The sequence below is a fragment of the Sorex fumeus genome, unplaced genomic scaffold (genome assembly GCF_029834395.1).
Source record: "Sorex fumeus unplaced genomic scaffold, SorFum_2.1 ptg000022l, whole genome shotgun sequence".
NCBI classification, from domain to species: Eukaryota; Metazoa; Chordata; class Mammalia; order Eulipotyphla; family Soricidae; genus Sorex; species Sorex fumeus.
In genome coordinates, this window is record NW_026606079.1 from 8,385,601 (window position 1) to 8,409,904 (window position 24,304).

General features: G+C 46.9%; 1 gene segment (V, D, J or C); it reads right to left on the reverse strand.

Annotated features, from left to right (window-relative positions):
* Window positions 1–21,965: 21,965 nt before the first annotated feature.
* Window positions 21,966–24,304, reverse strand: part of LOC130023191 (immunoglobulin heavy variable 1-69-like) — a 194,535-nt gene continuing 192,196 nt past the window's right edge. The window contains 2 exon segments of the V gene segment in view: window positions 21,966–22,282; window positions 22,361–22,413. Of these exon segments, the coding sequence occupies window positions 21,966–22,282; window positions 22,361–22,413 (370 nt within the window).

The following is a 24,304-nucleotide window of genomic DNA, read 5'->3' on the forward strand; positions in this document are numbered from 1 at the left end:
GGACAAGGAAGATGCTTCTGCTTAGGTGACCTTCCTGGTGTAGTTGAACTGGACAACAGCACCTAAACCTGGCCAGTCCTGTGTACAACTCAGTGTCCAAAAGATGATCATGAACTTCAGGACCCTATTCTCGGGGTTCATCACTGAAGAATCTCAACCAATGTTTGATGCTTAGAAATACCCAGTAAAGGTCCTCAGCACACAATCTATTGGACCAGAGGTTTGGTCTTTGTGTAAAGACTCACACATGTTACAAATATACAGTGTGCAAGCCCTGAGCTCACAAGACACGCGAGGCCTTACCCAAATGGATGTAACCTAGACACACTCTGTCACATAAGTGTACTCCTAATTCCATGGATCACCAGAGCGTCGAATTAAATCTAAGGAACCAGAAACTGTGCTTTATAATTTGATGTTTTAAAAAGTCAGCATTTTGGGCTGGAGCAATAGCACAGCAGGTAGGGCATTTGTCTTGCACTCAGTTGACCTGGGTTCAATTCCCAGCAGCCCATATGTTTTCCCAGGCAGCACCAGGATTAATTCCTGAGTGCATGAGCCAGGAGTAACCCCGTTGTATTGCCAGGTGTGACCCTAAAAGCAAAAAAAATATTAGCACTAAGTATCAAAAGTTATCAAAACACTCATCAAGTTAAACAAGATTCTACCAAAAATAAACACAGAGAAAGACAAACAGCAACTCAGGGAACATGGTTATTGAGAAGGATGAGTATTAAACCTCATATACATCATGGCTCTAACAGAATTAATAAACATTCTCTTATATAAAGTACATGACTCGCCGTGACTCTGTCTTAGAGCACCTGCAAGCGCAGGACAGTGAACCCTCACAAATCCGACCCCACCTGCACTGTTTCTGCGAGTTCCACCACTGGCAGCAGTTTCCAGGGAAGCTGGACCCCAGACCTCAGATATAATCTGGAGAGAATGAGGAGATGCACAAAGATAGGACTTTTTCCTAAAGATGCAACACAGACAATAGGGAAAATTCTTTTTTTTAGAATTTTTATTTATTTTTTAAATTTTATTGAATCACCGTGAGATACTTACAAGTTTTTATGTTTGGGTTACAATCACACAATGATCAAACACCCCTCCACCAGTACACATTCCTCACCACCTATCTCCCCAGTATACTCCCCCTTCCCTGCTCGCCTCTTGCCTCCATGGCAGACGATATTCCCCACACTTTCTCTCTCTAGTTTTGGAGCTTATGGTTTGCAATACAGGTACTGAGAGGTCATCATGTTTGGTCCATTATCTACTTTCAGCACACATTTTTTCAGCACACACAAATTGGTAAGAAGTCAATTAGAAATGAATGAAAGCCTAGATTATCATTTTGTGTCTTCTCATTGTTAGTCCTGGATGAAAGAGCTAGCTTTTAATTTTGTTCATAATAGCAATTTGGACAGATTCAGTGAAATGTTCTCCATGTAAATGTCCCATGATCATACTCCAGGACCACGAATTGATACCTGAGCGCTACAGGTGGAACCAGGACACAGATAGGAAGTAAACACATAGTACTTCAGGTGTGTTCCCCAAGTCAAAGAAAAATATAGATTGTCCATATTTGGATAATATTAGTTTTACATAATGACTAGATATCCAACATTTTATGAAAATTAAACTTATTTATTTTGAATTGAACCACAGTGAGATGCACAAATACAAAGTTGTTCATGACTAAGTTTCAAACATATAATGTTCAAACACCCATCCCTTCACCAGCTTACACTTACCACCACCAATGTGCCAAGTTTTTCTCTTGCCCTTCCTCACCCCAGCTGCCTCTATGGAAGGCAGGCACTATTCTCTCTCTCTCTCTCTCTCTCTCTCTCTCTCTCTCTCTCTCTCTCTCCTCCCTCCCTCCCTCCCTCCCTCTCTGTCTGTCTCTCTGTGTCTGGGTATGTCTCATTGTGGAATTATGGTTTGCAAGAAAGATACTGAAAGTTTATAGGCATATCCCTTTACCTACTTTCAATACTCAGTTCATGCCTCGTGCCCAAAGTGATCAATTCCTACTAGTATTGTCATGCTGGTCCCTTCTCTACCCTAACCGCCCTTTGCCCAACACACACTTTTGGCTTCTTTCAAACTATGCACCAGTCCTTCTGGCTCCTGTTTTTTCTGGACTTAGATATTAGCTCATACTATTTTTAAAAAAAACTGAAATTCATTAAGGTTCCTCGGGAGTTCAAGTTCTTCCTAGCATTCATCGAACTAAAGAAGGCCTTTGATACTGTTGAGACTTTGATTCTATTGTCAATTCACACAGAGCATAGTGGGGAGACAGAGAACAGTCTGACACTCCAGAACTGTAGGTCTCAGTTTAGTCACCAAGGAGGCCCATCCAGGCGCCTGCTCTGTGCAGAGGCAGGAATGGTGCATTGAGAACAACCCTCGAGTTCTGATTTCTGAACTGCCCTGTCACAGGAATCTGTCTGCGTATTTCTGCTCTACCACACTGACTATCCAGGCTGGCCTTCAGGTCGTGCCCCTGCTTCTGTGCTCTGTATTGACCTCAGTTGGAACTTTTGCCCATATTGTGCTTATTGTGCCTTCAGAAATTGAAGGGTCGTCCTGATTCATGTATGTTCAATGTTCTACTAGAGGAGGGAACGAAAACTCTCATATAAGATATGAACATTTTTCCTGTCATTTGGAAGGTCTTGTTCCCTTTTTGTAAATTGACCATTTTAATAAATTTTGTAACATTTTTCAAAGTGCAGTTATGAATTTTGGATCTGCATAAGAAGAAATGGTCATAGTCCAACTACAGAAGCACCTATATTCCCAGTAATACTGTGGTCTGCGTGACTGATAGCCTATCAGGTAGTCATGCTGTCTGAGGCTTCTCTAGAGTGTGCATTTGTGCATGGATTTATGTCCTCGATATCAATTGAAAGTGGCAAATTGTGATTATTTATTCCCAGATTTCAAGGCATGCACAAAATTAATGTCTCACTCAATATCATATATTGCCCAGGAATATTGGTCAATTGGTGAGTTCAGATCCAGGTAAGCTGAGCTGGGATGCGTGACCCAGGGGTGGAAGGAGCATCCCCTGAGGTCTCACTCTATATCCTGTCTGCTGGTCCATGCTACTGCCAGCCCTCCTGGGCACACCCCAGACCGTGTGTCTGTGCTTGGGTCACGACCTTCCCCTGTGGTGGGCTTAGGTGTCCCAAGATCAGGACTTCACAGACCCTGAACATTTCCTTACTACCACGTAAAGTAGAAATGTGACTATAGTCCCTTTAATATAGGGTCATCTCCTCCACTGTCTCTTATCCAAGGCTGGATTCGGCTCAGAAAAATGGAGATACAAACATGCACAGAGGGGCAGGGCTTCACAGAAACTCCATATGAGGGTCACGCCAATGTAAAATTTCATTTTAGAGAAAAATAATTTTTTTTGCTTAGATTAGATACAGATATTATTTTATCTTTTTTTTTTTTTTTGCTTTTTAGGTCACACCCGGCATTGCATGGGGCTAACTCCTGTCTCATGCACTGTGGAATCACTCCTGGCGGTGCTTTGGGGACCATATGGGATGCTGGAAATCAAACCAGATTTGGCCGTGTGCAAGGCAAACGCCCTACCCACTGTGCTATTGCTCCAGCCCCTTAGACACAGAATTTAAAATAAAATGTGTGACAATAGTAGTCTCCCATTGGTAGATCTAGAGTTTATGAATGCGCAGTGACACCAGTCTAATGGTTCTTCCTGTGCCATAGAGGGTTATCCACTGCAAAATTCTAGAAGAAAATACTAGTGACACCAGGTATTCTAGAGAGAAGCCATCTTCCTCTTGGCTGTTGCTGAAGAACAGAGAGAGTTCCTGAGCCTTTCCCTCAGAAGAAGCCTGGCACTGTGAGCCCCATGCTGTTTCTCAGACCCTGATTCTCTGAGGAGGAAGTCAGGAGGATCCGCTTTCCTGTCATCTCCTCACCCGGCACAGCTGCCTCCCCCTCGGTTTTCTGACACACTCAGGATGTGGTTGTCGCACTGTGTTTCTTACAGTAATACATGGCCATGTCCTCAGTGCTCAGCCTGCTCAGTTCCATGTAGGCTGTGTTCTTGGACTTGTCTGCAGTGAGTGTGAGTCTGCCCTGGAACTTTTGTGTGTAGTTTGTATTACCATTACCAGGATATATGTTTCCCATCCACTCAAGTCCTTGTCCTGGGGCCTGCCGCACCCAGTGCATCCAGTAGTCAGTGAAGGTGTATCCAGACGCCTTGCAGGAGATCATCACTGATGTCCCAGGTTTTCCAACCTCAGCCCCCGACTGCACCAGCTGCACCTGGGAGTTCACACCTGTAGACAGTAGACAGGAGTAGGTGGACTCCACTGACTGGCCGCGTTTCCTCACCTCAAGGAATGGGGACGCTTACTTGTAGCCACTGCCACCAGGAATAGAATTCTCCAGGTTCAGTCCATGGTGAGGACCGTGCACTCAGGGGCTTCTGAAGGTGTGGATGTGTCTGGTGTGTGATGTTGTCCGGTCACAGACACATCTATATTTAATTCAGTGTCCCTCGTGTAATTTACATATTCATGGGGAGGGAGAATTCATAGCTGAAGGCCTGGTCCAACCTGAGAAGGGGCTGGTGGAAGCCACCGGGTCCATCCTCAAGGGGAGTGAAGAGACCCACGTTCTGATCCTTGTTTGAGGAGACGAGATTCTGCCCTGTCCCAGGACTCTGCACACAGAGCTCCCCCTCAGGGGGAGAAGCCCTTTCAGGACCTTCCCCTGGGGGCCCCCACATCTGTATGCCCTGGAGACATCTGGACATACCTGGGCTTTGAGTTTATTTCTGGGATCCTCTAACTGCCCAAGGGATACTACAATAAAGCTACAAAACCATCCCAATGCTCCAGTGGTTTCCATTGGATATATTAAGTAGTCCAGAAACACCCCTTGCATACAGGTTTTACTGCCTTATCAATATGATAAATGTTCCTCCCACAGAGATAAGTATGCACAAATTAACCTTCTGTATTCTATACGTATTTTAATTTCGGTTTTCTAAAGAAAGGAACATTTCGTTTTCTGGTTTTTAAATTTTTTTATTACTATTATATGTTTTTTATTAAATCACCGTGAGATAGACCCTTACAAAGCTGTTCATTATTAGATTTCTCTCATATAAAATTCCTGATTCTGAAGAGAAACCCCTCTCACCTCTGCAACCCTACTAGCCTGCGACACAGTGCTCCTGGGACTTGGCGCCCCCTGCAGCCCGGTCTCCACACTGCAGGTAGATCCTCTGGGCTCTCAGAGTTTAACCGTTCAGTGTCTCTAATACAGGATAGAATCCTGGGCCTTTACTTCAGAAACCTTGTTCACTAGTCATACTCTTTTTTTTTCTTTTTTTATTAGTGAAACACCATGAGGTACAGTTATAGGCTTACAAATTTTGTGCTTGGGTTTCAGTTATACAATGATGGACCTTTTGTTTTGGTGTTGAGCCACATCTGGCACTACTGAGGGCTTAATCCTGGATCTGGATAATTAATTACTTAATTAATTAAGCTCCAGCTGAATCTCATAAAGACAATGTTTATGAGAAACAGTCTGCTTCCTGACGTTCAATTCACTCTCAACAGAACGACCATCTCCAAATATAACAGTTATGTGTACCTAAGTTGAGAAGTCAACATGACGAATGACCTGGCACCTGAGTTGCACGGGAGGAAGAGAACGGCTTGGAACCCCTTCAAGAGCATTGAAGAAATAGCTAAGAGGATGAAGAATCTCCAGCTTCGGGCATATCTCTTCGATTCCACTGTTCTTCCTGCATTAATATACGCCTCAGAAACCTGGACCCTACGAAAACAGGATAAGAATGCTATTCGGGTCTCCCAAAGAGGAATCGAAAGAGTTATGCTTGGAGTATCACGTTTCACTCACATGAGAGAAAGAATCCAGAGTTCTGACCTCAGTCAAAGGTCAAGAATCAGGGATGCTGTATCATTTGCCAAGGCGTCGAAAATCAGATGGTCTGGACACATAATGAGATTTGGACGACTGCTGCACTAGAGCCGTTGCCAACTGGATTCCACGGGATGTCAAAAGATCACGTGGCCGCCCACCTACCAGATGTTCAGACTTCTTCATCAAGACCATGAATGATCAGTTTGAGGCTCTTCGTGTTCCTAGAACAGACGCCATTGGGCTACACTAGCATGCAACAGGGACAAATGGAGACATTACTGGCCCCCACTCGAGCGAATCGACGATTAACGGGAAGTCAAGTGATCAAGTGATAACTGAAACTCAAGCACAAAAATTTGTAAGTGCACAACTGTACTCATGGTGTTTCACTAATAAATTTTTTTTTAAAAAGACAGCATTAAAGATCAGAAGTAATCTTACACACTCAGCAGGTTCTACAAAATTCTGCTAAGATAGACACAGAGACACACAAACACTAATGCAGGCAGCATGGGGATTGAGATGGATGATGTCACACCTCAGGGACCAGGTGGCTATAGGATTCATAACCACCCTCGTGTATAAGCTCATGACTCACTTTGTCTGTCCGCAGGTGTCCTATCCCAGAGCTCCTGCAGGGCCGGAACAGTGAATCCTCACAGACCTGACACATCTGCGCTGTCTCTGTACCTCCACAGTCAGCAGTTTCCAGGAGAGCTGGGCCCCTATACCTCAGAAAGGACACTGGAGTGCCTGGGTAATGTTGTGAAATTTCCTAAAGCTGCTGCACCAAGACCAACAGGACACTTTCTAAAGTTATGAAAGTTTATTTTTACATACCAATATTAACTGTAGATTAGCAATTTTTGTTTTTATTTTCACCTTATTAAACTAGGCATATTTCTTTTCCCTTTCTTGCCTCATGTTGTATCTGTTTCAATCTTTCAGATGAAGAATAAATAGAATATTCTGGTGTATTATTGGTAGTCAAGGCAGAGCCTCCTACCCTGTGACTGACTGTCTCCACCAGGGCCCAACAGCTGAAGACCTCCGGGCCCCAGCCAAGGCCATGCTGGGACCACTCTCCACACACTTGGATGAGCGTCACGCTTAAAGGAACTGGCAGAGGAACCCAGGTGTGTGGGACCCGGGGTTGAGATCTCCAAGCCTGCACGGGTTGGGACTGGACCTTCCAGTAGCTAGACAGTTACACCCACCAACTGCCGTGTAACCCCAACAACGGCCAGGATTCAGAGATTATCACACTCAGCTCCCGGGAGAGAACAAGGCAGAGTCTCCTACCCTGTGCCTGACTGTCTCCACCAGGGCCCAACAGCTGAAGACCTCCGGGCCCCAGCCAAGGCCATGCTGGGACCACTCTCCACACACTTGGATGAGCCTCACACATAAAAAAACTGGCAGAGAAACCCAGGTGTGTGGGACCCGGGGCTGAGATCTCCAAGCCTGCACGGTTTGGGACTGGACCTGCCAGTAGCTAGACAGTTAAACCCACCAACTACCGTGTAACTCCAACAACGGCCAGGATCCAGAGATTATCACACTCAGCTCCCGGAAGCGCACGGCCGCATTTGCGGCCATGTGACATCTTATCATTTCATTCCTACTTTGGACAAACTGGCAGGCTACCGAATGTAACCTGCCCACTCGGCAGAGTCTGGCAAACTCCCCATGGTATGCCCAATATGCCAAATACCAGTAACAATGATGGGTCTCATTTTCCTAACCCTGAAAGAGCCTTGAATATGGCACTTTTAAAAAAAATCTCAGGGCTAGGATGAAGGAGACATTACTGGGGCCTGCTCGAGGCAATCGATGAACAACAGGATGGTCGTGATTATTTGTAGTGTACTAGAAATAGTGCAAGAACCAAATTAGGAAGGAAGGAGACCTAGAATATTCATTTCCTATTTTATCATTGTTAGACACTGATGGCATGATAGAAACATGAAACTTTTGTTTTTCACAGCAACTCGGGCAGGATCAATGGAATTGGAACAACTTTGCACATGTTCATTTCCTGAATCACTAGCCTGATCCCTGAGCACTGCAGGGGAGACAGAGTACTCCCAGATGTGGCCCAGAACTAATAACACAGAATATTCATATTTGAATAGTATGGTTTTTCATAATGATTATGTATCCATTAGTTTAATTCCAAATTAGCTATTTGCAATCATCACAGAGTGTAATTTCTAATAGGAAATTTACCTTTAACATTAGTCTTTATTGTTGATATTGAACCTTTAAAATTCTTTGAGTTCCCTAAATAAAGAACTAATTTGGGTATTTGATCATTTTATAATCGAAACCCAAGCACAAAAATCTGTAAGTCTAAAACTGTACCTCATGGTGTTTCACTAATAAAAATTTTTAAAAAATGATAAAAATTAAAAAAAAACTAATGGTACTCTTGTGATTTTAAAGAGGTGACTTTGGAAGATCCCCAGAACAGGAGAGGTGCCCAGTGATGGTTCCCTCTGAGGGGAGGGAGGAACGTTGATTTTAATCTCCAGGTTTCTCTGTCTTGGGAGGGCAGACAGGAAACTAATGTTGATCTACAATGAGAAATTCATTAAGAGTGACACATGCAATGGTCTCAGTATGGAGGTTCAGTGTAAGGAAGATCCTTAGACACTAGGGTGTGTTTTATCTGGGAGTGCCGGAGAGTGGGGACTCAGGGAGAGCATCAATATTCTGGGTCCTCCCTCTGTCTCACTAGGAAGCGCTCAGCACTGCAGGTGTCACCGGACAGGGTTTCTGCTCTGCAATGGCTGAGGACTGAAGAAGGAATGGGGATAAATGAAAACCCATTTTGTGAGTGGATGAGGGACTAGAGGTCAGCCCATCCCAGAGAGCAGGACTCCGAGGTGTGGGTTGACCAGGAAGAGGCTGCCTGGGTGCAGGTCATAGGGTAGAGGTCAGTGGGCATAGAGTATGTGTCTGAGAGAAGAAGTAAGGAGCCAGCACACAGATGAGGGGACACCAGGATTTCTGATTCCAGGGCTGATTCTTGGCTCTGCCCTCTTTGTTGTTGGTTTTGTATTTTTGGTACACACCCAGGAGTGCTCAGGAGTTATTCCTGGCTCTACACTCAGAAATTACTCCTGGTGGTGCTCAGAGGAAGCCAGGGATCAAACCCCGGGTCAGTACATGCAAGTCAAATGTCCTACCCACTGTACTATCTCTCTCGCACCTTGGGTAACTTTTGGAGGTGCTGTGAAACTGGAGGTGGTGCTGGGTATCCAACCTGGGTCAGCTGCATGCAAGGCAAGTGACTTCCCCGTCACTGTACTCTCTTCCTGGTCCTAGATCAATTTTATTATTATTTTATTATTATTATTATTATTATTATTTATTACTACTACTACTCGATTCCTCTGCTCCTCTCAGAAATCCTGGCAAATTACCGAGAGTATCTCGCCCGCACAGCAAAGCCTGGCAAGCTCCCCATGACGTATTTGATATACCCAAAACAGTAAGAACAAGTCTCACAATGGAGACGTTACTGGTGCCCACACGAGCAAATCAATGAAAAACAGGAGGACAGTGCTACAGTGCTAGAGAAGAAGTGACTCCTACTAGGAGACCATGATAATCTCTACAGGGTCATTTTAATTTCTACCAGAGAATAATGTTTCCCTCAGGCCCCAGGGAAGTCATGGTCCCATTAGTAAAAACTACCCTCATGAGGCAGAGAGTGAAACAAACTCCTTCCTGCACACAGTGGGTATCGAGGGCTCAGAGCCACAACCCACAGGACAAGGTCGCCTTGGGGTCATCTGAGAGCTGAGGGGCAGGGCAGGCCTGCTCTCCACAGAAACATGGTTCATCTGCTAATGAGCAACGTCTCCTCAGGAAGAGTCCTCAGAGCCTCCTGGTGTACTGCAGCCCTGAAGTTCACCCTGCTTCCTCCTGCAGGTTGTTTGTGTCTGGGCCCACAGGGCCTTCCCCTCACTGTGCCTCTCGCACAGTAGGACAGGGCCGCGTCCTCCTCTCAGGCGGCTCATTTGCAGAGAGAGCGTGTTCTTGCTGTTGTCTCTGGAGATGGTGAATCGGCCCTTCACAGAGTCCACATAGTATGTTCCACCACCAGTATTAATGTATGAGACCCACTCTAGGCCCTTCCCTGGAGCCTGGCAGTCCCAGTGCCCAATGGTTGCCAAAATTGAATCCAGAGGCTGCACAGGAGAGTGTAAGGGAACCCCCGGGCTTCACCAAGTCTCCCCCAGACTCCACCAGCTGCACCTCACACTGGACCCCTGCAAACACAAAGACATCCTGGTCAGGAAAGTCTCCTCACACAAAGGATCTGCCTCTCCCATCAGTCCCAAACTCTGTGTTCCTGTCGCCCACGAGTTACCTACTAACACAGCCACCAGGAGAAGCCAGCTCAGCCCACAAGCCATGTTGGTTTCTGTGTGAGTCAGGATGGAGCCCCTGGGAACCCCTGAACTGATGCCTCTCCTGGAGCTGAGGCTGGGCTGGTCCGTTTTCATCACTGCTTGGAGAGGCTCATTTGCATATCCTTCTCCTACATAAAACATTCTGTTTGAACATAAAGAGTAAGTGAAGGACTCCAGAGCAAATGTCTTCTTCTGGGGGTGACTTATGACCTGGAAAAGATTCTGTCATGCAATATTTATATGACAACAAATTTATTTTGTGATTTTTGTCCTTATTTTTGATAACTATCATGTAATATCTATAGTCATACTTCTAGTTCAGGCATCATTTGTCACAGAAAAACTTTAATACTTTATAAAATATTCACATAACACATTGTGTTAGTCCAATTATTGAGACAAAAGTAATCCACTGAATGATACCGAGTTATGAATGAGTTGGAAACCAATAATTAAAACAGAATCAGGAGTAAGGCAGAATGGACAGAAAGCATAGCCCTGATACCTGGGAAACCTGAGGCAGGATCCTGTGTCTGCTCTGTCTCTGCTGTTTCTCCCAGAGGAAACATCCCCGAGGTTAAACGTGTTTGTCCTTATATCAAAGGCCCTCGAATGTGTAAAATCTTAGCTCATATAGACTAAGTCAGGCAGCTGACCTAAGAATGTCGTTCTTCTGATGATTCCTGGTTCTAAATAAAAAATCTGTGTTGGGCTTTAGGAGCTCTCGGTCTATGAGCATGTTAGTCCCTTGAACCCCACCCCTACTCTCTCTTAAGTTTGTGTTTAAAATACTCACTGCATCCCATTGTTTGTCCCTGTCCACCAGTATTGGTGTCTAGTAACAAGAGATGTAGAGACAGCAGAGAGATAAGCTGCTTTCCTTGCATGTGACAGATCAAGGTTCATTCCCTGCACTTCATATGGCGTCCCATGCCTCCACCAAGAGTGACCCCTGTGCACAGAGCCAGCAGTATACCAAGAGTGGCACAATAACAAATCCCAAACAACTGGGGCTGAAGGATAGCACAGTGGTGGGGCACTTGCCTTGCACATGGCTAGCTCAGGTTTGAAGTCTAGTATCCCATATTCTTCCCCCAGCAATTTCAAGAGTAACTTCTGAGTGCAGAGTCAGGAGTAATCCCTAAGCATAGCCAGGTATAGCCCCCAAACCAGACAAAAACTCACAAATAATACTAAACAAAATATGGGCTAGCAGCTGTCAAGTAATTCTTCCCTGTAACGAGAAAAATATTGTCTTTATTCTGAATTTTTGCCTTTACCAGGAGGAAGATGTTGGAGACTAGTGTGCATGGAGGTGCATGGGGTGTGACTCTTCACGTCAGCCCGACCCCACGTCTCCTTCTTACCATGTCAATATTTGATTAGCAGTAAAAACCACAGGAGGCCATGCCCTACACAGAATACTGACTTATAGATCATTACTGTTTCATGAGCGCTGGCATAAATGGACACCTGTCCAGAGATCATCACACGCAAAACAGTGGATGAACCCCTCACCCCAGTGTTTCCCCTTGGCCCATGGTATTCCTCCCCCCACGCTTCACCCCTCCCTCATGCTCTCTGCCTGCCTCCTGTTTGTGTAAGTGTGTGTAGGGTGCGATGATGGAGATTCACTTTCAGTAGCCTCCCACTCTAAGGATATATTATGGGTTTTACTCATGACTAAAGGCATCACGTATAACTCTCAGTCCTGGGCCTTTAAATTAGGTCACACGAGCTTTCTAGAAGGAGGGAGAAAAATGAGGAAAAGCTCTTCTACTTCTTACTTGAGTATCAAAGAGAAAGCTATGAAAATAATAACAAACAGGAAAGTACCGATTAATACTCACCCTGCCAGGCATTGGAGTCCTGGGGGCCTGGTTGGGTGAGTGTGAGGGACAGGGAGGACAGACCCCAGGGAGGGATTTGGAGTGTGAGGTTATCACACTCCAGAGAGTGGAGCTGCTCTGGGAGCGACGGGGAAGGGTCCAAGGAAAAACGCTGGAACTGGGCATGGACGGGAATGGGTGGGGGTGATGGGGGCTGAGTGTCTCTGTGTTGTGACAGAATATTGGCCCCTGTGGGCTTCTAGCACATAGTGACCCTCTTTACCCCCTTCTGGGTCTGAGGCCTTTTCTGAAGCGGCTCCCGAGTGCCCTCTGGTGGTCGTCAGAGCCCCTGCAGCCCCTACGATGGTCTGGTGTGTGTGTGTGGGGCGGGGGGGGGGGTCCTTCAGAGTCCCACAATTCCCAAAGTGAATAGAGGAAGTGTGTCCTCAGCATCATCCGGGACAGGAAGAGTGAACACTGAGAAATGAGTCCAGCTTGACTCACACCTGTTTCCCCAGGGAGGTGTCTTTAGAGACAGCCACATGGAGAAGGGAATCCTTCCTGCCTCCACGTGGAGGTATCTCATGCCTGAGTCACATCATAGCTCACAGAGACCTTAGAGTAAGTCTGGGTTACAGAGAAAGGGCCGGATAGGAGAACCCCTGCAAAGGGAGAGCAAAGGGTCGGTACGAAGAGATGTAAATATATAAAAGAAACAAATTATGAGGTAAGACTCAGTTTCTGTGGCAGTCCATTATAATGGGAGATTTATTCCTTGACCTGTAGCATTCCTGACACAGAAATAATCAATATCCTTAAATACAAGCCTGGGATATGTGGTATCCAGTGAAAGTTTGAACGACATTTATAAGTGATTCGCTGCCGCCTCCTTCTCCCACCATCCGACTACCTCCCCCCCCCCCCGACTCGCCACCCCCCCAGAGCAGCATCAGACCCACCAGCTCTACATCCTCGATGTGATTCCTCAGCGCCATCAACCTCACCACCAGTGACTGTGCCTCTGTATATTTCTTTTGAATGTGAATGAAAGTACTGGATGAAGTACTCATGGTGAAGCTCCATTTTGCTATGTTATTTTTATACTATATACTGCCATATTTCTTGGACCCAGAGGATTCATTTTGATGTCAGTGTGCCAGACGGGTGACTTATGTGAAGCGGACAGGAGAAAGATGGTCTCGCTCTCCCCATCTGCCTCTGCAACACGGAACCCATGGTTACTGGGTTCTTGTCTCACCTCAAATAAAGGAATTTCAGGAGTAGAGGAGCAGTGAAATGACAGTTTTTATTTGGAGGTTTTGAACAGAAGGAGGGAGAGAAAGTGGGAGAGAGTGGAGAGTATCCTGCTTAAGAAAGAGCCCCTACACACATCCCAGCATTAGACATGAAAACATGAAAGTCCACATCTCAAGAGGCGAGATGCGGATGACACATGTGCTCAGGCACCTCATGTGCTTGGCCACATGGGAGCAGGCAGCACATGTGCTCGGGCAACATTTGTGTGTGCTTCCTTTATTCAAGGTGGCCCATGTGGGGCTTCTACCTATGTAAAAGTCCGTTGCTAGGGAGGTTCCCAGGGGGTTGGGAATGGTGATGGTCTTTTTTGAAATTCCTTTCCTGACTTGTTTCTGCAGGTGTTTCTGTTGGAGGGGGTTGGTCCAGCCTCATCAGGGTCTGATACAGACAGGCACCAGTTCTCCATGACGTCAGGGCTATTACTTCTCAGGAGATTTACTGCCATTTCCTTGGGAAGGCCCCTTCCCTATCTGCTTGCCTACATCAATTTGATAGGTCTGCTGTAAATTTAAGGACACTCCTTTGTAATTTCCTTCTTTGACCTTGCTTCTTTCAGTATTGTTCTGTTTATGATGTTGGTCCTTCTGATTAGGATATGTCTTGGAGTCTTTTATTAGGATCTATTTTAGCTGGTACATTTTGGATGTGAATGTCTATGTTTCCCAGGTCTAGGAAGTTTTCAACAATGATGTCCTTAACTGTTATTACCTCATTTTGCCTACTTCCTTATCCTTCTGTGACTCTGAGGGTTCTTACACTGCTCTTGAATCAATCTCTGCTTTGCCCTTGAGGTTTTTGAGATGTTTTCCCAACTTTCGTTGTTGACTGGAGGTTTTCTGCATCTTATCCTCAAGGTTATTGATTCTGTTTTCCGTTGTTACTCTAATGAACATGATTGAGTTTTTCATTTCATATACCGAAATTTTTGCTAATGGCATTTCTATTTCTCATGTCAGTCCAGGTTCCCAGAGTGTAGATATATTTGTTTTTACTTATCAGTCCAGATTGTGATATAAGTAGGTGCTCTGAAACCATTGGTTAAAGAGCCCACACAATGTATGTCTTCCTTAAGTATTGGTGTTACACAAAACTTTCTTTTTTCAGAAGCAGATGTGACAGGTAGAAGAAGAGGGAGAGTTCTGGATATTGCTGGGAACTTGCGACAGAGATGGCATGAGGGAAGCTGAGGGGCCTGCTGGAAAGGATCTCTGACCCTGCATCCTGCCCCACACCCTCCTACCTTGATGCTGCCCAAGGGCTCAGCACCCTGCTAGGGCCCAGACTTCTCCCCAAATTGACCAGCCCTGGAATACCTCAGAATGTTTTTACTCGTGTGTTAACTCAGAAGCAGCAGCAAAGCCTCCTGTTCCCTAGCCAGTGCCACAGAGGTGATCCACTCAATACCATGGAGATAATCCACTGAATGATCTCAATCTCTGAGATCAATGGGGTCCCACTTTGGGCCAGTTTGGGGAGGGTGGAGCCCCACATGTGCAGGGACAGACAGAAGAGATCTGATGAGACCACGGGTAAGTACCCCACTCAGGCGCACACTCCCAGCCCCTACAATGGAGAATCAGTAGAGGAGCAGCAGAATGAGTCTGGACATGCCCAGAGCGTGAAGTGGCTGCACAGAATTTATGTTTCTGCGCCCAACATCTCTCTTGCTGTCTGAAGTGGGAGCGCCCATTCAGCTCAGTCCACCCATCCAGGGAGAGGGCAGCAGAGCAAGGGCCATAGAAACCAGGATGGGGAGACAAATACAGAGACCATGGAACTTTCTCCTTGTTTTGGGAACATGGGTTTTGGTGCGGGAGGGTGGCCAGTCCAAACAGGTCCTGCCAGCGAGATTGCCCAGTCACAAGAGGTGCTGGCCCAGGCCCTGCTCTGTTGCCTTCTGGAAAGCCAGAACAAAGCGAACTCCCCATGCAGGCAGAGGGGCGCAGAGAGAACATAGGGCGACCGGGGTCTCCCGCGGGGTGGAGGAAAGGAGGAAAGCACAGGGGGAAACGGAGCCTCGACTGAGCGCCAGGGCCCAGCACCCACACCTCGGTCCCTCAAAGAAGCTCCAAGGGCCAAGGGAGAGGAGGGAGGAAGGACACAAGGATGAAGGGTGGAAGGGGGGGGGGGGAGAAAGGGTGGGAGAGAAAGGGAAAGAGAGAGGGAAAGAGATGTGCGGGGAAGGGCAGAAGGAGGAGCAGCTGGTACCTGGCGCAGGAGCGCTGGAAGGTTCTGGAACCACTGCCCCTCTGCCGGCTCTCAGGAGCTGTTTCCGGGTCAGGGAGCAAAGGTTGGGCAGCCCCGCCCTGCCCCTCCTGCCCCTTCCGACAGACCCTCTCTGGGCCCAGCACCCCCGGACAGCCAATGTCGGGCGCGGCTGCTGGACGGGTCAACAGGAGCCAATGTCCGCTCGGGCCTGTCCACGGGCTCCCTGTGTCCAAGTAGGGCTGCCCGTGACCTCCCCCACCCCCCCCACCCTCGCCAGGCCGAGCAGGACCAGGACCCGTGTCTGGATCAGGCTTATCCCATGGTGCTCCTCAGCGCCCTGACGCTCCAGGTCCTTTACCCAAAGGTCACCCTAAGCCCGCGTCCATCGGACCCGACGGAAATGTCATCGCAGGCATCCGGTGGTCCCTGTCCCTCCTTCCCATGGGGGTCCCGCACAAGGGGGTCCCCCTGGCCCATCCAGAGACCCCACAAGCTCAGCGCCATGTGGGCTGCGCTGAGATGTGTCCAGTCAGGGGGACGCTGCCCAGCCACTGCTGTGCTGACCGGGTCCCCGTAATCCCGTGGTCTGTCCCATCCCCAAACCGGGTCTGAGCTGAGTCCACACATGCACAGAGACGCTGTCAGAGGGACAGGATGTCTCAGAGATGACTCAGACACCCAGAGTCCCCCTCAGCCCATAGGGCACCTGCTGCGCCTGGGGGTACTAACCTTTGAGGGGACACGGGGCGTGGGCTCCCCCTGATGGCCCTGGTCCCCTCAGGCAAGGACAGGAGACCTTCACCAAGAGCAGTTCTCATGGGAGACAATCATATAGGCATGCACAAGGTGCGGGTTCATGTAGGAAGTTTGTGGGGAGGGTCTCTGGGGTAGGTCGTACTGTTGTAACCAGTTCTCAGGGAACACATTTGTCTGTACTAACTCAGTGTACCTTGGTTGATGCGATATTCATGAGGAGGAATGAGAGCTGAAGACTTGTGCCAATCTAAGGGAGATCAGGTGGGTGACTCAGGGTCCATTGCCCACTGAGTGAGGAGTGTCCGTCCAAGTCCATGACGGTGCTTATTTGTGAGCCTGACCCCTGCCCTCTCCCTGAACTCTAAGAAGAAAGAGCTCCTTCCCTGAGGGACAGTCCCACCAGGTCACTCCCCTCAGGTGACTGACGCTGAGGAGCACAGAAACCACAAGTCCTAACCTAGGGTTTACATCAGAGTTTGGATACCTCGATGCCCCGTGTTTGAGAGTTAGAATTCCCCCAATAGGAATCATTTCCATAAATAAATTAATCACATCAGCAAGCTCTGTAAGCTTGTAGAGCCCCAAGCAGTACTTGAAATTGTCTTTGAATTATTCTCATTATATTGTTTGTTGTTGTTGTTGTTGTTTCATTCTCCCAATATCAGGTATTTATGAACAGTTCAGCCTGCCATGCACAAAGTCCCTGGGGGTAATTTCATTTTTTTTAATTAAATCAGGAAAATGTAGGACCTGAGATAACACCCACTCACCTCGCTGTGCCTGCTGCTGGGCTGCAGCTTTTGTGGGGACCTGAGCGACCCTGCTGCTCAGTCTCCTTCCATTATTTCAGTGACCAATTGCCTTGGAATATCTGAATTTGTGGTGGCTCCCGAAGGGCTGCCACGAGGTCACTGTCTCCACCTCATTCCTCTGTGGGCCTGCAGCTCACCTCTGCTCTGAGCTCCTGGAAATCATATCCCTCGCTGCTCCTGGGGCTGAACCCGAGTGTCGTCCTGAGTTGGGGCGACCCCTCCTGGGGACTCTCTGGGACCTGTAGAGCTGCACGCACTGCCTCTATTGTGCTCTAACAGGGAACAGGCTCCCACTGTCCATCAACTGTCCGTCAGGGAGCTAAGCTGGTCCTGAAACGCAGTCATCACGACTAGGGAGAATAACCTAGATATGAATATGATGCACTGTCAGGACCGAGTCCAGGTCGGTCCCAGACACAGTCTGTCTAAGGCTTGTGCAAGTCAGGCCTCCGTGGGAAACCGTTTCTGCCCAGTCCTCACTCACGTTCCAGACAAGGGTTGTCCCAGGGGAAACTGTGCATCTAACACAGAATTTTCACACCCACAAGAATGACATCAGGAATACATGAACTGTTAGTGGGTTGCAAATGGTTTAATATGAAAGTAAAAACCAAATAATTCATCTATGAAAGAATTTCATGTGTTTTTAATGTTTCTACTGGCATGGTAAAATTTTCCCAGTCTGCGCATGCCCAGAGAGGGACCCAGGCCCTTGGGGGCAGGCTGTACCTGTTGGAATTGGAGCTGTTCAGCTTTGTTGCCCAGAGCTGGGCCTCTGTGCCCGTCCCATGCAGATCAGGGGTTGAAAACCGGCTTTCTAGGGGCTGGTTCTAGCTGCTCATGCCCAGAGAGGGACCCAGGCCCTTGGGGGTGGGCTGTACCTGTTGGAATTGGAGCCTTTCAGCTTTGTTGCCCAGAGCTGGGCCTCTGTGCCCATCCCACGCAGATCAGGGGTTGAAAGCCGGCTTTCTAGGGGCTGGTTCTAGCTGCGCATGCCCAGAGAGGGAAATGAGTCAGAAAGAGAGGGATAGACATAGAAAGATTGCATTCATCTGGGGGATATAAAGTAACAAAGTATGAGATTAATACCCAAGAATAGCTGAGATCAGCACCAGGAGGATTACTCCATAACTTAGAGGCCAGCCGGGTATCCTAGAGGAAAGGGCAGTTCAGATAGAGAAGGGAGCACCAAATAAAGGATGTTTGGAGGATCCTCCCAGGAGGGGAGATGCATGTCGAAAGTAGACTATGGACTGAACATGTTTGCCACTCAATGCCTCTTTTGCAGACCACAACACCCAAAAGGAGAGAGAGAACACAGGGGATTGCCCTGCCACAGAGACAGGGGGGATGGGGGGATGGGGGTGGGAGGGACATTATCCATGGTGGTGGAAAATGGGCACTGGTGGAGGGATGGGTATCTAATCATTGTATAATTGAAACCAAAGCACAAAAAAATTGTAAATTTACAACTGTAAAAATAAAATAAAATAAAATAAAGGGAAAAAAATTTTCCCAGTCCATATCCCATATGATTTTGAACCTGTAAAAATCCTGAATGTAGATATCTGGAGATACATTAACTAATTATACGCAAGACTATCATAGTCTCTGACAAGGAAGTTTCTTTGATGTAGTATGCAGAGGAGAATTAACTTGGATCCATGATTTTATCATTATCAAAATTGTCATTGGAGTATTTAAGGTGGATTGGTCATTGTTAGCAGTGTGAAACCTGTATACCAGGACAATAATAATTCTGCAATATTTTACCAATTTTGCAGAGACCTCCCAGCTGTTGTCCCTGGAGTAAGTATGAGAGAGATTTCCTTCACTGTAGTCACCGCTCGGTATTCATCTCTGCCAATGGCCGGAGGTCCTGACTCCCTCCTGCCCTTACTGAGGTGGGTTTCCACTGTGTGTCATTATAAAAATTTCCACCCTGTCGTTTAATTGCTCCAAACCAGCTTTGTGTTATTGACAAAATATCTCCTAGGGAAATGTGTTTAGTATTCAGGAATAAGTAAGAACTTTAGAATAACGAGGTCAGTGGTTGTTGCCTTGATAACTTGGGAATTCCCAGGTGACAACTGAGATTGGCACCATGTACAGATAATAAGGGTAGACTGAGGCACTGCACCACAGTAAGCTGCAGCTTAATACCCAGTCACCCACATAGGAGTCTGTTCTTGGGCATAGACAAGAACAGTGCATCAGGGACTGTTGGTGTCTCAGCAACTAGCCTGAGACTTGAACCAAATCGCCTGCCCCTGAAAGCAAGAGAAGGCTCTGTTTACATGGGCCCAGGGGCTTGCTTCAGCACTTCACACACGTAGGTACTCTGGTTGAGGATGAGGGTCATAACAGTTACCATTTGCCTGAGCTGATACACCTGGCCCTCAGAATGGGAGATGTAAATCATTAACTAACATCTGTACTGAGCCTGACAAGGTAAATGTGATACACATGAATTTCCCCCTGAAATGTATGTATAAAAACCCCTGTGTGAGAGCTAATAAACGAATTGCTAATTGACCATCAGCTCATCCCCCTCCGCATAGTTCTCTGAAGCGGCTGGAGTTTGCTATGTGTGGAGGGCCAGGGCAGTGGCTTCTCTCCTGCCCACTCCCTCTCCTATAAGAGTAAGTCTGGCGACTAGGGGATTGTACTGCAGTGTGCTGGGGTCAACCGGCCAGGACCCCGACAAGGGAACATTACAGAAACTTCATTTCTGAACTTGACACACTGTGAATGTGCCTCTGCCCATCATAGATTTGTATTGGCACACATATTCTTGAAACTCGCCCTCAGTTAGGGCCTTTGCCTTCTTGATCTTCCTTGGCCTCTTTTGGAGCAGATTTGTGCCCATATTTGGAACAAAAATTCCAACGGATTATGTAAGCGTTAGTGGGGCTTTGGGCGGGCAATCTTCCCTTTGGGGAGGGAACCAAGTATATCATTGTGTGGGCTCTGAGCTCACTCCCTGATTCATAAGTTCTTAATTCACCCCTGCTAGTGTAATTTGGGGGTATTTTAAAGGAAAAATTGAGCTGTTGGGGCAGCGTAATAAGAAAAACTTCTACCACTTCTTCCTGCCCTCAACTGTCCAGGAAGAGTGTGGGCAAACACACATGTGGCAGCCTGCCTCGTGGCTCTATCATATCTACAAGGACACTTCATGGACACTAACGGGAAATGTGCTTATTTCTCCAAGTACCAATTCTCTAGTTTTTAATTTATGGGTTTTGTCAAACACTTTTCTCTAGGTTCTTAAAACTAGACATTGTTAATGGTAAGTATTCCTGCATTTCTCCCTGGCTGTCTGTTCTTTCTGACAACAGATACCTAGTGAAAATGTTTGGCTATTCATTTTACATCTCAAAGTATTTCAAAATCTGTCTCAATAAATGACATTTATTTCCTAGGAATTTTACCGCAGGTGAATTTAGAGGTGCCACCTCTCCTGAGCTGGAAGAGCTGAGTTCTGGCATTGCCAACAGGGTGCCCTGAACCTTGCTCAGGAACCGCTGCTGCTGTCACTCCAGGAGCAGCCCCTCTGCACACATACCCTGGTGTCTCTGCATTCTCCAAGTGAAGCATCTCCTCATCACGGGCATGATGCCTCCAAGGTCAGGGGTCACAGGGACAAAGGGAGAGGCACACGGGGTTCACGATACTACATCATGTCACAGAGGAAAGTCACAGCGATGTTGGGACAGGACAGACAAGCTCTCATTACCCAACACCACGTGATCCTGGACTTCTGACCATGGCCACTATTCTAGTGTCACCTTCTCCACTCCCCATGTGTCTAGTGGAGTGATTCTAGCTCAGGGATACAGAGATGCAAATTTGAACACTGGGCGGGCCCACAGCCTCTCAGAAGGGGTCTCCCAACACCTGGATTCTATCTCAGAGAAAATGATTTCCTGCTGGCGCACAGCAGGTGAATATGTACATACTTAGATGCTGGGGTGTATTCTAGTTTTACACATTAGTCCCAGGAATATCACATCTTCAGGCACAAATCACAGAAAGGATGTCAGGAAATGAGGGGTAGACAGGCACAGACGCTGATGCACATGGGTCAGTCCTACACAGCTGTTGTCTGTGTCCCCGTGTCCTGCCGATTGCCATGAGTGTGATGCTGAGAAGTGAAATGATGCCCAAAAATGTTGAATAATCAAGGGGTTTCCTGGGGCTGGAACATTGTCGTAAACCTGCAATGGTCGCAGTGACACTGACATTTGTTAGCTCCTGTGGGAACTGAAGCACAAGGAGCTCAGCCATGCAGGAAATAGAATGGATGACTGTTCTAGAGGAAACAGTCTACGGACCTGCAAAGTGCCCAGCACATTCTTACAAGTGGTTCTTCCACTGGTGTCTGCAGGGAATCAGTGTACAATCCAAGAAGTATATATGAGTGACTGCAAGTGTTCTAGAGAGAGGCCATCTTCCTTTTGACTGTTGCTGAAGGATAGAGAAAGATCCTGAGCCTTTTCCCCAAATGAAGCCTAGCCCTGTGAGCCCCATTCTTTGTCTCAGACCCTGACTATCTGGGGAGGAAGTCAGGAGGGTCGGCGTCCTTGTCATCTCCTCACCTGGCACAGCTGTCGCTCCCACAGGTTTCTGACACACTCAGGATGTGGTTGTCACACTGTGTCTCTTGCACAAAAATACACGGCAGTGTCCTCAGTGCTCAGCCTGCTCAGTTCCATGTAGGCTGTGTTCTTGGACTTGTCTGCAGTAAGTTTGAGTCTGCCCTGGAACTTTGGTGCATAGTTTGTGTTATCATAGTAAGGATTTATGTATCCCATCCACTTGAGCCCTTGTCCCAGGGCCTGCCGCACCCAGCTCATCAAGTAGCCCGTGAAGGTGTATCCGGACGCCTTGCAGGAGATCTTCACTGATGTCCCAGGTTTTCCCACCTCAGCCCCTGACTGCACTAGCTGCACCTGGGAGTTCACACCTGTGGACAGCAGACAGGAGTGGGTGGACTCCACTTGACTGGCCCCGTTCTCTCAGCCCAAGGCATGGAGACACTTACCTGCAGCCTCTGTCACCAGGAAGAGAATTCTCCAGTCCAGTCCATGATGAAGACTGTGCACTCAGGGGCTTCTAAAGGTGTGGGTGTGCCTGCTGTGTGAGGTTGTCAGGACACAGACACATCTGTATTTCACTCATTGTCCCTCGTGTAATTTACATATACGTGAGGAGGGAGAATTCATAGCTGAAGCCCTGGTCCAACCTGAGAAGGGGCGGTGGAAACCACCGGTTCTGTCCTCTAGGGGAGTGAAGAGGTCCACGGTCTAACGCTTGTTTGAGGAGATGAGATCCTGCCCTGTCCCAGGACTCTTTGCACACAGAGCTCCCCCTCAGGGGGCCAAGCCCTGTCAGGACCTTCCCCTCAGCCACCCCCCCCCCCACAATTGTATGGCCTGGATACATTTGGACACATCTGGGCTTTCAGGTTATTTCTGGGATCCTGTAACTCCCCAAGGGATGCCACAATGAGACTACAAAACCATCCTAATGCCCCAATGATTTTCATTGGAGATATTAAGAAGTCCAGAAACACCCCCTGCATACAGGTTTTACTGCCTTATAAATATGATAAATGTTCCTCCCAAATAATAAGTGTGCACAATTTAAATTCTGTTTCCTATACGTATTTTAATTTTGGTTTTCTTGAGAAAGCAAAATTTAGTTTTAGTGAAGAAGGAAATCCATGCTGAGAAGATTTCTGCCTCTCTGCTCCCATTTCCCCCATCTCTGCACCCTTTTTAGCCTGCAACTCGGTGCTCTTGGGACTTGGCGTCCCCTGAAACCCAGTCCCCATCCTGAAAGGAGAGCCCCAGTGCTCTTAGGGGCATTAACCTCTTGGCATCTCTAACACAGGATTGGATTCTTGGACTTCAGCCTTGTTCGCGAGTCGTATCATTTATGGGTCTTTTGATTTGGTTTTGAGCCACACCCAGAAGTTGTGAGGTCTTATTCCTGGCTCTGTGTTCAGGAATTGCTCAGGTAGATGCATCCTAGGAAAATATTGGCAAATCAAGTAGTTATATATATAAAAATTAAAAGGTGATGCTGAGTATTCTTTGCTAAGATTATGTAACAGTAATACAAAAAATACTTAATTCACTCAAATAAAACTAGTAAAAACAATCAAAATAAAGAGGATTTAAGTCATGGAGCGATAGTACAATGAGTATGGCATTTGCTTGCACGTGGCCGACACAGGTTTGATTCCCAGCGTCCCGTATGGTCCCCTGAGTACTACCAGGAGTAATTCTTGAGTGAAAAGCCAGGAGTAACACCAGTGCATTGCTGGGTGTGATCCAAAAAGGCAAAAATATAAAAGACAATTTAAGTCTTTAGATAAAGACTTTAATAGAAACAAAAATATATCAAATTTTTTAAATTAATGAAGACTTTTTCAAAAACCAGGCATAAATCTAACACAGCTGCCAAAAAGTTTATTAGATAACTGTAGTAGGACAAATATAAGTAAATCAGAAATGAATAGGATAAAATTAATAATGTTTTATTGATCATATGACTTGAACTCTGGCTTTTTCAGTGATACACAATGGTATTATTTAAAGAAATTAGAGTAATGCAAAGAGAGAGAAAGAGAGAGACACATTCAGGAGAGCACATGGGCTTCTCCAAATGGGAAAAATCCTTGAGTTTTGATTTCTGGTCAGACATGTTAGAAGTCTGGAAAACATCTTCCCCCCAAGGACAAATAAAAACCTGAACAAGTGAAACTCAGAGATTCACTTTCTGTCTCACTGTGAATACTAGACAAAGAGCGATGAAGAGACAAGTAAAATAGTGTTATCTAAAGATATTTACTTAGGGAAATTAAAAGAAAGAAAGAGATAGATTGACAGGGAGAGAGAGGGGGGAGAGAAAGAGGCAGAGAGAGGGAGAGAGATGAGGGAAGAGAGAAGGAGAGAGAGAGAGGGAGAGGGAGAGAGGGAGA